General features: G+C 47.3%; 1 protein-coding gene across 1 annotated transcript in view; it reads left to right on the plus strand.

The window, feature by feature from the left end:
- STIM2 (stromal interaction molecule 2) overlaps window positions 1-13,715 on the plus strand; it is a 123,437-nt gene that overhangs the window by 52,572 nt on the left and 57,150 nt on the right. The window contains exon 2 of the mRNA XM_048509390.1: window positions 4,162-4,292. Within this exon, the coding sequence (XP_048365347.1) occupies window positions 4,162-4,292 (131 nt within the window). The remainder of the gene's footprint in view (window positions 1-4,161; window positions 4,293-13,715) is intronic.

The following is a 13,715-nucleotide window of genomic DNA, read 5'->3' on the forward strand; positions in this document are numbered from 1 at the left end:
TGTCTGCTCGGGATGCATAATTTATAACTTTGCATACAACATTGGACTACTTCACATGTTTATGAAATTTAATTAAATTAACGCCGTCGTTCTGTAAATGCAAAACTGCTAGTATCCCACTGCATACTTTCGAATACGTTTCGTCGCTTTTGCAGTCAAATCAAATAAACCTTTAATCGGCATTAAAAATACAGAGTCGAAAACAATCAAGAGAGGATCAACATGCCCAGAATCTTTCCCAAGAAGTCTGCAACCATCTCCAATATCACAGATGAGCTATTATTTAACACAAAACAAGCCCAAAGATTAGGAGCTGAATGCCTTAACAGAAGAGGGGTAATACAATGAAAATCAGGTCTAAAACCTGCGTATTTCCGCCGGGCTTTTGGGGGGACTGGTCGCTGATTCTGCCCCTCTCATTGCCCTGCCCACTGGCTGTGTATCTGACCATCAGCCAGCCCCCTCCCAGAATTTGACCACTCCCAGGATCTGATCACTGGGGTGTGATGCCAGACTCCCTTTATTATCATTAATTATTAACTATTTATTGATGGATGCTGCTGCTATAGTTTTAAGGTTTTGTATTTTAATTGGGGTTATTCGATTTGTTTTATTATGTTTGTTGTTGTTTGCTGTACACCGCCCTGAGCCCTTCGGGGGTAGGGCGGTTTATCAAATCGAATAATAACAACAACAACAACAACAACAACAACAACAACAACAAACAACAATAATAATAACAATAACAATAACAATAATAATAACAATAACAATAACAATAATAATAATAATAATAATAATAATAATAATAATAATAATAATAATAATAATAATAATAATAATAATAATAATATTTGGGACAATCAGATAAAACGTGCAGCGAGAATGTCTTGTGCTTAGTAAATTTTCAGGTCGTTTTTTTAAAACCTGGGAACTTTTAGTAAAACCAATACCCATTGGCTTTATTTGGCTTTTACTGAAAATGTTGGGGTTAAAAAAACAATTTTTTGGGATTTCCCCAAGGGCTTTGGAAATGACGCGTGGGGGAAGAGCTGCCCCCATCAGTGTTTCCCAAGCTCTTGGGGGCTTGGAAAGTGTCGACAGGGGAGAGAACTTCATGCTGTGCTGAACTTGCCCAACACAGCATGGAGTTCTCTCCCCCCCCTCTGGTTTTTTTAATCTGTAAATTAAAACCCCCAGGAAAGCTAATACGTCACCCCTTGTGACATTTAAGTATGATGTTACAGCATTATAACTTCTCAGTACAGTCAAACACACCATAGTGTATCCATAGTTGCATTTAAACCATTAACTTTTCTGTGTCTGTGTTTGGGGGGGGGGGCAGGTTTCCTGGTCACATTTTTGGTGACTTCGAGTAATAAAAGTTTGTTGAAGGGATTAAATAATGTGTGTTTCTTTGTTGGACTAAGCATTGCATTGACACTTATTTTCTTGTCTACATCTTGGTCGTAATTTTCTTGGATTTTCCTCACCATTTGTTTGAAAGTAGATAGTGGTTTAAGGAATGAAATTGAGCCAACATCAACGTTTTATTCTAGCAAAAATCAATATCTTTAAGAAGGTTTGTTGTGATGTGCGTTAATTGTCCTTTATTATGTAACTGTTATTCACAGTTTATACAATATGGTTTCTTTGCTTTTATGGGTTTGTGCAAGGACACGTGTTAAGTGCCGTTAAGTCGCCTCAGACGTACGGTGGCCCTATGAATTCATGTCTCCTGAAATGTCCTAATGAACCCTGTGCCACAGAGTGGTAAGCTGCAGTAAGAGTGGTAAGCTGCTCATGACCTGAGTTCAATCCCAGCGGAAATCCGTTTCAGGTAGCCAACTGAAAAGTTGACTCAGGCTTCCGTCTTTCTGAGGTTGGTAAAATGAGTACCCAGCTTGTTGGGGGTAAAGCGTAGAAGACTGGTGGAGAAAATGGTGAACCGCATAGTCTGCCTAGTAAATGTCGTGGTGTGACATTCTCTTCGCCATGATGTGACGTCACCCCATGGGTCAACAGTGACCCCGTTGCTTGCACAAGGGACAGAGTCGTTCCTCCCACTGGGCAACAAAATTGCAGGTTCGTTTGTGGGGGATTTTGTATTTTCAGTGTTTTTTCCGTTTTTGGCCCATTGCTGTGTTCAGATTTATGAGTGGGGGGATGTTCTATAATGTGATGGTGACTTTGAAACGACCTGGTGGAAAAAATCATTGTTTGGTCACTGTGGGGGAGGGTGGCCGCCCATGGGGGGGGCATCAAACTCAGGTTTTGCCCAGGGCTCCAGTTTGCGTAGGTACGCCTCTGACATGGGTCCACCGTTACCATTTAAAAACATGCTAAGCTTCCTATTATGGCAGGTGAAGATAGAGGGCGATGCCTTCGAACCTCTGCTCTGTTTCTGTGCTGAGGATTTGGAAGTAATTTCTGTTCGAGCTGCTATTTTTGAAACTTTTCGTGCTGGTATTTTGGTCTGATTATCAGTGTTCTTAGCAAATATCACTCTGTTTACACACAAACAGACATCTGCAAACTTGAAAGTTAAGTGTTCTCTCATTAGCAGATTATACATTTGAGCTGTTTGCAAGCAATTCTCAAATGGCATAGTTCAGTGTTTTAACTAAATGCTTCCTGGCTTCCAACCGAATATATTCAAGATGATAAACCCAGACGGAAGAAGGCACTTTGCGTATAGGCAGAGCTACCTGGAATTGCCCGAGTATACTCACCCGGGTTTTTATAGCCAATCCGGGCTCTGAGTGTATATAATTTGCGTAGTTATGAACATGTTTGCCACATACTGCGGTCTCTATAATTTCTTTCTCCCACTTGTCATGAGGCACAAACCTCTGCATGCCTCCTTGACTCCCAACTCATGAAGACACACCTATAGTTTATGCCTATAGTCCCAGGATCCTTAATTCTGGACTACACTCTACCTCGCTCTGCCAGCATGGTCAATTGACCATGCTGGCAGGGGCTGATGGGAATTGTAGTCCATAACATCTGGAGTGCCAAAGGTTTGCCACCACTGCTATAGTCTTTCTACGTAAACAGCAGCATGGAATTGTACCATAGAGAAGTTCTCACGCCTTATGGGTTGTGTGAACTCTTCTGTCTCTTCTGCATTGAGGAATGGTGTAGCCTCTTTGAAGAAATGAACATGGTGCAGTATCATTGTCTCTGGTGATTCCTTTCTCATGGATTGCAGAAATGCATGATTTTTGTGACGCTTTCACAAAGACTCTTCAGAAAGCCACTGTCAAAGTGGGTAAATGAGGGCTCTGCGTATGTGTGTGTGTGAGTACTCTGTCAAGTTGCAACTGATTTATGATGATCTCATAGGGTTTTCAAGTCCAGAGATGTTTTGAGGTGGTTTGCCATTGCCTGCCTGCCTGTGTGGGCTGAGAGAGTTCTGAGAGAACTGTGACTGGCCTGAGGTCGCCCAGCAGGCTTCATTTGGAGCGGTGGGGAATTGAACCCAGTTCTCCAGATTAGAGACCGCTGCTCTTTACTGTTACCCCATGCTACGTCTCTTGGTTGAATGAGTTAGAGGGGGGGGGAGGGATAAGATAGAGAAGCTGGCTAATAACACCCCTCCCCCATAGATCACCTTTTCATGTGCTGCTTTTCAACTGTTCATCTCCTTTGCTCATAGAAAAATCGCATATGTTTAAGGTCACCTGGGATGCTGGAAAGCGCAGCATTTTAAGTCTTGGAAACAGCTTGGGGGTTTGTTCTCCACGGTGTGTTTCCTATGAAGCCACTCATCCCTAGGGCCTTCTCACCTAGCCAGCATCTGGCAAGGAAAGAGAACATCAATGTGCAATTCTCTCTTCCGTATGGCTCTAGTGTTGTCACATATACAACAGTATGGGACTGTCCCATGGAGAAGCATGTGTCCTCTATGAAAGTATGCCTGTGGCAAATTCTCTGCACTCCTACCGGTAAAAAGGATCGCTCTTATTTATGTGTGATTAAAAGTGAGTTTGTAAGGATCTGCAGAGAGCACTGGTTCATTTTAATTACACGATAGCTGGCTACCGTTTTTCTGCTTATAGTTTCTGTCGTATACTATAATCTGCCATGGCTCTGTGCTGGCGTAAATGAATACGCTTCGAGTTCGGCTGTAACGTTCTGTTTCTGATTTCTCCTCAGATCCTTGCCATTTGCTCAGTCCGCCATGTTTTACTGAGGAGGACAAATACAGCCTCGAAGCCCTTCGCACAATTCACAAACAAATGGACGATGACAAAGATGGCGGCATTGAGGTAGAGGAAAGCGATGAGGTAGGTGTAGAAGATTCGTTCTCACTGTTGTGTGGAGGAGTGTTCCAACTTGCACCAACGTATCTGAAGGGCTTCTGTCTCCTGTTTTAGTCTACTGATAGTTGAGTTAATATGGTAGTTGAGTTAATTTGGGAGGGCAAATGTTGTGCACCCTTTTGCTGGCAGACACATGTTTGATGTGCACCAGAAGCAGGGCCTCTAACAGAGACGTAGGTATAGATTTTTTATGGGGGGGTTCGGGTGTGGGGCCACACCCCACCCGCCCCAGGGCATTGGCCACGCCTCCCCAAGCCCCGCCTCAGCCTGATGATACTTCCCACGTTTGGTGAAATTTAGTTCAGGGTGTCCAAAGTTATGGACCCTCAAAGGTGTAACCCCCATCTACTATTAGCTCCCATTGGAAACAATGGAGGATGGGGGCACCTCCTTTGGGAGTCCATAACTTTGGACCCCCTGAACAAAACCTCACCAAACCTGGGTAGTACCATCAGGAGATTAACCCAAACAATCCCTGAAAGTTTGGTGCTGCTAGCCTAAAAATGCGCCCCCTGCAGGCCAACAATCGAAAAACACTAAAAATGTTTTAAAAACCCACAAACGGGTGGGCGGAGCTTCGGACATGAATGGGGGGGTTTGAACCTGAGAAACCCCCCCTTACCTACCTCCTTGGCCTCTAATGCTATGGCGCTCAGGCTTTAGAGTTTCTTCCTTGCAAAGGTAAATCTATGGATGAGGGCAGCAACAGGGGTAATAGGTCCAACTTGACTGGTCTCTCTTCCTCCCCTTCCCTTTTACCTTCTTTTATCAAGTCAAGAGAGTGGTGGTAAACTGTTCCATTCTTGCTTAACTTTTGTGCACCATCTGTATGTTGTTATTAGATCATCTGTGTATATTGCTATTATATATGGCATTTTCTGGAAGCGTATTATGTAACTACATGGTCAGTTGCCCCAAGCCTGTTTCGGCAGGAGAGAGCGGGGTGTTAAATCAAAGTAGTAGTAATAATGATAGTGATAATAAGAATACCTGGCAGAGGATGTACAAGATTAAAGTGGTATTATTTACTAGAACCCTTTTCATAGCTGCTCCTGAGGAGTTCAATTTTTATTTATTTAATTTTTATTTTTTATTAATTTTATTCTTTTATTCCTGGCTGCTTTTATTCGACAGGAACTCTTTATTAACATTTTTAGCAATCCTCATCTGATGTCTGTATGTTACTATGTCCGTGTCTTTTCATAATTATTATAACGACTGAGTCTTTGTTGTTTCATTGAGATCCCAAATGCGTATAGAAGTGACGTCTTCCATTTGTTTCCCCCTGCCCCCAACATTCTTCTGTATCCCCTGAAATACTGAGGATTTCATGATCATCCAGGACAGGAAGTCTTGCGGATCATGCGACGTGAATGAAATGTGTCCTTCTATAAATGTGAGAGGCATGCAGACATTGGTTTTGGCTGAGCATTGTTTGGTTCTCACGATCGAAAGGGAAACCATAGGGCCTTTCCCCAAATCTGGCTTTGGATGTATTTTCTTTTATTTGTATTCCGCTCCTTCCTCTGCTGCAGCAGGCCTCGGGGCAGCTGACAACATATAATATATACGATGATTATATATACAAATGCATAAAATTAACATCAGGTTAAAATAAATGTAATATAGTACTATAAGATAGACCACATGGAAAAGCCTACAGTGAGTGTTTTCTGTTAGCTCTTCTTTGAGGAAGAGGGAAAGGGAAACCTCCGCTTTTTGGGGGGATTCGCTGTGGCGATCCAGAGCAAGAGGGGGTAACTGGGATCAGTAACCGGTATATACCAGGATTGTCCAAGAGGGAACTTTTAACCAAGTAGGCAGTTCTCCAATGAAGAGTTTGTGTTTTATTCATAATAATGACCGAAAACAAGGAGTATGTTTTATTTAGTGAGCACACTCACACAAACAGTATCCAGGGTAGTTACCAGAGGTGGGATCCAGCAGGTTCTCTTGGAGGCTCGGGGCATCTTGGTGGGTGATTCTCCACCCCCAATTCAGGGAGGCAGGAAACAGAATTTCATCACTTCCTGTCCAGGCTTGGCATCCATTTTAGCCAGTATTTCTTCTGCCTAGACAGGGAGTGCACGGAATTCTTGGTCCTGGTACCTAATTCCTGTCTATTCTTCCTTCTTTTCGTCTCCTGTCCAGTTTTGTCACTCTTGTTGTATTCCTTTTCTGTTACCTCCCTCCTCCGCTTGCCTTGTGTGACTAGCTTGGGGTTCGAGCTAAGGTTACTTACTACCTTCCCTCAGGGAATTCTTTTCCCGCCAAAAAAGAGAATACCAAAATGGCCGACGGCCGATTTCCTCCGCAGGATTCCATGCAGGATCTGCCGCGCAGAGGCTACTAGAGCCTCCTCAAGTCCTAGTAAGGCTACCAAAAATTCTGGGGCTCCTCGAACCGCCCAGATCTCTCTGCAGAGCCCTCAGACAGAGTTCCGCCAAAACCGCCAAACGCTTTCCCTTCGAGCTGCTGAACAGCCAGCTTCGACAAGCTGCCAGCTGCAGATCGGGCTTCGCCGCTTCTGCGAAGCCGCCCCAGCGACGCTGGAGTTCTGCTCTGCCGATGCTTCAGGCGAAGGCCAGGGCGGAGAGGGAACCCCCCGGGCCGCGATTCAGCTTAACGACGGAGTCAAGCGCTAACAACGGCGCTTGCACTCCACGAGTGCTTACTCAGTGCAAGACATTGACGCTGGCCTCCACCAAGAGGCAAGAGACCGGCGGGAGGAGAGCGGTGCCCGGGTTTATGGAGGAGAGGGAGGCTGGCGCTGTTCAGCCATTTAACTGGCAGTCATTAACTCCCCGCGATTTTGCAGCCTTCTTAAATAAGACCATCGAGACAAGCTGCAAAATCTTCCGCACAGCTGATTCATGGTGGACCCCCCAGGGAACCCAGACGCACTTCTAAAATTATTTCATGCATTTTAAGCAGACTAGGGGCTACCCTAGGGTCCCCATTAGGATGGCTCAGGCACGCCCCTCTCCAGGGACCCCTTTGAGGGCAATTGCAGCCTTCAGTTCAGGCCTGACCTATGCCCCTCCCCTGATGTTCAAGGCACGCAGTTACCCTAGACCCTCAGTTCTACCAGGCTAACTAAGGGTTACCCCGTGAATCCCTCGATGGAAGATCCCCCCCCGCAATTCCCCAGGAAGAGGAGGGCAGTGGTGATGAGATGAAGGACAGCACTCTCCAGTGCATTTTTTCTGATTCTGAGGAGGTAGATGTGAGTTTTTCAGAGACTTACCAGGTAAGTTTTAAGGATGTTGTTTTCAGCTCTCCTTAATCACCAAAACCATTTCTGCCCCTTGAATTGCAAGATACAGAAGATGCCCAACTGCTGTACTTCTTCATCACTTCCTGATTAAAGGTCCTGGGGCGGAAGCAAACAGTTCCTCCCGCCAGGAGGAAACTCCCTAAAATGGTTCATCCCCTGAATCTTTCTTAAGAAAATTAATAAAGAGTGGGAAGCCCAGCCTTCCAACAAACACTCCATTTCAACGCCAAAAGACGATACTTCTTGGTCCCAGAATATGTGATTCCATCCTAAAGACTCTCTCCTGTGGATGCCCCTCGCGAGCGCACCCAATCTGGGGGACTTCGAAGGAAGAAGGTGAGGGCAGTACCAAGCATGCCCCTTGATAAAGAACCGACACCATGCCTGTGGAGATCCTCACCGGTCCTCTGGCTACCTCCATGAGCTGCCATTGCCCCAGCATCTACTGTGGCCAGGGCCCTTCTGGTCAGCCAACAGAGTCCTGATATTCTGCCCCTAGAAACTAACGGCAGCTAGGAAGGGGTTGATCGGGGATAGAATGGGCTATATTCATTGCAGATGCTTCCTTCGAGCGCGCTGGTGTTATCGGCTCGATCCATGGCCTCTTCCCATAGTGGCCCTCACGAATGCCTGGATTGAGCCTGGCAAGCAGATACCCAATTCATAGGAACATGATTACCAGCTATGCCTTTCAGGGCATTTACCTTGTTTGGCTTAATTTAATTGATCGCGATGAAGTCGCGGGAAACTAAGGATAAGAAGAAGATATTACTCCAAATTCCTTCGTTCGGCCAAAAATCGTCCCTGTCTAAAAAAAAAACGCTCTTTTCGCTCTCAGAGAGTGTTGCCACCACATCCAGAGATGGCAAGAACAACTCCTGACTCAGAGAGAGGGTAGAAATTCTCATGGTATTCATCGGATCCGGTTCCTTTCGCCGAAGAGGAAACTTTAGGTCAAAATTCGGGACATAGTCACTCAGAGGAGACGGAGCACCTAAGTCCTGACTCTCTTAGTCGTGACTTCCTTCCAGGAAAGCTGGAAAGGCAACCACGCCGATGCGGACTGCAGAAGCCGCCTCCCTAGGATATGCCATAGAATTTCTTTCTTCTGCCTCAACCTTCTTCCTTCCTTCTCCTCTAAGCAACAAGAAGACAAAGCCAAACGAACTTTGAAGTCAGAACACCTCCTGACGAGCAGCCGCCATAGAAGAGGTACCCAAGACATACCGGCACTACTCGCGATTTCTTTACGGTCCCCTAAAAAACTGACTGGAGGGCAACTTGAATCTTCAAAGAATCAACAAATCTCATCAGACCCCCGAGATTCGGGGAATGGAACTCTCAGAACCATCTCAGAGGCCCCTGTGAGCCGGGATTTAGCGACATCTCTGGATCTTCCAGGCATATCTTCATGTACCCATAAGACCTTTCTCACAGGAAGTTCCTCAGGCTTCTGCGTGTGAACAACAAACATTACCAGTTCAGGGCCTCCTTTGGGCTGGCCCCGCCCCAGAGTTTTCAAGATACTGATAGCACCCATCACTCACAAAGCAAGGGGTCCACATCCACCCCTATCTGGATCTACCTTTTAATTCGCCACGGTCCAGGAACAAGCAATCCAAGATCTGAGTTTGGTCAGACAAACCCTACAGACACACGGTTTCCTACCAACATCCAAAAGAGCTCCTTAAAGCCAACACAACGCCTAACCTATCTAGGAGCCAATACAGATACCTAACAAAAAACGCCTTTCCTCCTCTTAGAGAGGAAAAAATAAACAACATTCAAAGAATGATAGGAATTCTTCTACAATCCCACCTGCATCTCTTTCTTTCTAGTGTAAAGATTCTGGGAACTCTCATAGCAACCATCGCACTTACCCAGTGGGGAAGGTTCTAATGACGCCCACTCCAACAGTTTTCTCCGTCTCCCTATCAACAGGACATAATTCACAAGAGGGACAAGAAAGATTCTGGATTCTCAAGAACTCCTGAAACTCGCTCCGCTTGGTGGATGTGCAAAAGAATCTTATTCAAGGCAAACACTTCTCCATACGCCTTCAGATTCAGATTCACAGACTAGCCTATCGGGCTGGGGAGCCAGCCTGCAAAACAAATATGCACAGGGAAATGGACACGTATAATCAGTCCTGTCTGCCCATCAACGTTGAAGTCAAAGCGATCTTCCTAGCACTCAAATCATTCCAGACCTTGCTTCTAATCAACATGTCTTAATCCGCGACCGACAAATATAGCGCAAAGGCTCATATCAATCAAGGGGGTCAAGATCCTCACGGATTGCACAGGAGGCGTCCAGCATTCTGACTCCGCAGAACACAACATCAAGAGCCTGAAGGCAGAACACATTCAAGGAGTTCTGAACCTACAAGCCGACTGGCTGAGCCGCAATCCATCTCCGCAGAATGGGTACCTGAACAAGAAGATTTTTTCTGACTATCACACAACACTCGCGCCATCGATCAATCTTCAACGTGTACAAAACACACAGTTACCACAAATATGTCCAGGTATCTTTCATCCCAAAAGTTTGGCGGTAGATGCTCTGACCAGCCTATGGTCGCCAGCGCTCTTGCATGCCTTTCCACCCATATTCCTCTCATACCCAAACTACTAAAAAATCATCGTAAACAAAAGCTCAGATCATCCTCATCGCACTCAATTGGCCGAGGGAGACCGTGGTTCTCCCCGCAATACAAGAACTGCCAACATGTCGTCTTCCATTATTCCAGCGTCTCTAACTCTTGCTCCATCAGGGTTCCGCCACCCCGGATCCGATGGTTCCATCTGATCATTACGCTGAGCGAGACGCCTGACAGACAAAGGTTATCTACCAGCGTAACAGACACCCCTCTAGCCTCAAAGACGCCCCATGCACCTGCGCATCTATAACTACACCTTGGAAGTTGCTTTTGTCAAATGGTCTTCACCAGACAGATAGATCTCCTGAACATCCTTCCTGGTATCGTGTTGGAATTCTACAAGACGGCTTCCAAGCGGTTCATGTCAACACTTGAGAAGACAAGTCGCCGCCTTTGTCCACTGTATGGCAAAGTTCCAAGGAATTTCAGCCTCTACAACATCCGGATGTCATCAGGTGCTTTAAAGGCGCCCAACAGTCACAGCCACCTGGCATGCTACCGCTTCCTCATCATGGAAGCAACCGTCCTTTCAGCTCTAACAAAGTCCCTTCAACCGATCCAGACTATTCACTTACGTGCTGGCTAAGGATGAAGACATTATTCTTAGTGGCCATCACATCGCCAGAAGGGTATCAGGAATTAAGGGCCCTTTCCATTAACCCTAATTTGTGCGCTCTTCATCTAATTTACAAGGTGGTCCTTCGCACAGATCCCACCTTCAAGCCCAAGGCATCCTCTCTTCCTTCCATTTGCAACAGGACATTGTTTGCCATCTTTTGTCCTCGCACTCAAACCATCCAAAGGAGCGCTTTTATGGCACAACTTAGACGCCAGACTTGCTCCTAAAAGCTTTCATTATACGCATCGACCGATCAAAAAGTCTCAGACTCTCTTCATCAACACAGCTGCCCTTAAACCTAGGCATGCCCATGTCAGCGCTTTCCATTAGTGCTAACATTAAGAGCTGTATCGCGGAAGCCCATAAGGCCAAGGAACATTTCAGTTCGCTGGCATCACAGCTTATCTACTCAGATCAGCAGCCACTAACGCAGCATTCAGACATACCAGTGGAACAACAGAGATCTGCAAGGCAGCCACTTGGTCAACGCCCACTTTGTTAGACATTACAAGCTTAATTCATGGGGTGCAGCTGACACAGTGTACCCGCTGTAGGGTTCTGGGAACACATTATAGATGCTTAACGACAACCCACCCTACTGGGGACACTGCTTTGAGGTCTCCACCATGTTCTCATAAGAGAACGGTCCATTGTCTTCACTTTACCGCGGAAGGGCCTTCTCTCTTGTAGGCTATACATCTTGGCCCTCCCAGCGAAGTCGCTAGCATTTATCACAGTCTCAGTCTCCTTGTATATGTATTCAGATATGAAAAGTTAGTGTTTAAAATAATTTTCTAGGACAACGTCCCAGTTGATGTGTTCTCTTTACCACTAATGCTGTTCTGGAGTTATTTCATTGTTGGGTTGGGCCATCTTCAGGACCTTTTTTTCACTATGTTTCCTTCTGACTGGGCTCGTCAGCCTATCACTGGCTAAAAATGGATGCCAAGCCTGGACAGGAAGTGATGAAATTCTTGCTTCCTGCCTCCCTGAATTGGGGTGTGGAGAATACCCACCAAGATGCCCCGGCCACAAGAGAAGGCCCTTTCACGGTAAGCGGAACCAATGGACCGCTCTCACAGTTCCCAGAGTATTGACCCCGTATTTTGCGTGTGCCGAGGAGGATTACTAAGTGGTGGATTTTTTGCCCGCGTGATTTTTTTGCCCTTGGTTAGCCTCCTCACTCTCAGCAGTAAGCGCCGCAGAACTCTGAAACAGTCTAGCAGGAGGTGCACCGGCGTATGTATTGGCCTAAGCCTCATGTGCGACTTCGTTTCCCACCCAAGGACCGGCGCAGCGGCTGCGTCCTTGCCACAGCCCCGCCCAGGAATGCCCCGCCCCCGGAATGCCCGGCCATGCCCTCGGAATGCCCTGCCCAGCCTCATTAGTACTACGCCACAGTTTGAATCCCACCACCATGGGAACCTGTTACTAAAATTTTTGGATCCCACCACTGGTAGTTACCAATCTTGAAGAGATGTCCGGTGAGAGCAGAACTGAAGATGAAAACTGCCGCCATTTCCCGGAGCAAAAGGAAGAGATCATAAGCAAGTGGGGATGTTTGCAGGGATTCAGAATATGCTATGAATGGCCACAGGACTGATATTTCTACCCCAAATTTGGACCTGAGAATGTGTGAGAAAAGCCAGAGGCAAAGAATTGAGTGCTGTTCCGTGGTTTGAACAAAAAGACAGGAGAGGCTTGATTGGGTCATCAGGATGCAAGGGAATGCCTGCGCTGCTCTCCTGAATGCTGACTAATTGCTGTGATGTCTGCAAATGAGTGCTGAGAAGAGTACCAATTAGGATAAGTAATGGTCAGCTCCGAGCACTGATTAAATCACCACAGGGAGAGAGAGTGGAGAATAGCGGGCCTCATTGTCCCGTCAGACACATCTCCAGGCCAGGAGAAAAGTTCAGCTGCCAATCACCTTCCTGCCCAGATTTGACTCACAAGACGGATCCCAACGTTTTCCGAGAGGCCTCTGTTTTGTGTGGAGCAGTGTCGTGATCTTTTGCCCGTCTTTGGTTCTCGTGCTTTTGTGGCACCCAGTAGTGGGAGGAGGGGTCCGATTGCTTATGGGGGGAGGGGGTCTTGGAAGGTAACAATCCTCCCCCCTCCCCTTCCCTCCCTTGCATGCCACCCCTCCCTCCCTCTCCCTCCCTCCCCTCCCTTTCATGCCACCCCTCCCTCCCCCTCCCCCCCCTCCCCCCCCCCCCTCCCTCCCTCCCCCTCCCTCCCCTCCCTTGCATGCCACCCCTCCCTCCCTCTCCCTCCCTCCCCTCCCTTTCATGCCACCCCTTTCTCCCCCTCCACTCCCTCCCTCCCCTCCCTTGCATGCCACCCCTCCCCCTCCCCTCCCTCCTCTAAAGTGGGTGGGCCATGTCCAAATGCTGGGCACCCTCCCCTTCCCTCCCCTCCCTTGCATGCCACCCCTCCCCCTCTCCTCCCTCCTCTAGGGTGGGTGGGCCATGTCCAGATGCTGGGAACCCTTCCCTTCCCTCCCTTGCATGCCACCCCTCCCTCCCTCCCCCTCCTCTCCCTCTCTCCCCTTCCTTGCATGCCACCCCTCCCCCTTCCCTCTCTCCTCTAGGGTGGGTGGGCCACATCCAGATGCTGGCACCCTCCCCTTCCCTCCCCTTCCTTGCATGCCACCCCTCCCTCTCCCCTCCCTCCTCTAGGGTGGGTGGGCCATGTCCAGATGCTGGGCACCCTTCCCTCCCCTCCCTTGCATGCCACCCCTCCCTCCCCCTCAATACACTAAGGTGTAAAACTTCACTGTGCAGAAGAAAAAGGAATCTGAGGTTTTTGGAGAGCGTTTGCGTTGGACTC

This window comes from Sphaerodactylus townsendi, linkage group LG10 (assembly GCF_021028975.2).
Source record: "Sphaerodactylus townsendi isolate TG3544 linkage group LG10, MPM_Stown_v2.3, whole genome shotgun sequence".
Classification (NCBI taxonomy): Eukaryota; Metazoa; Chordata; class Lepidosauria; order Squamata; family Sphaerodactylidae; genus Sphaerodactylus; species Sphaerodactylus townsendi.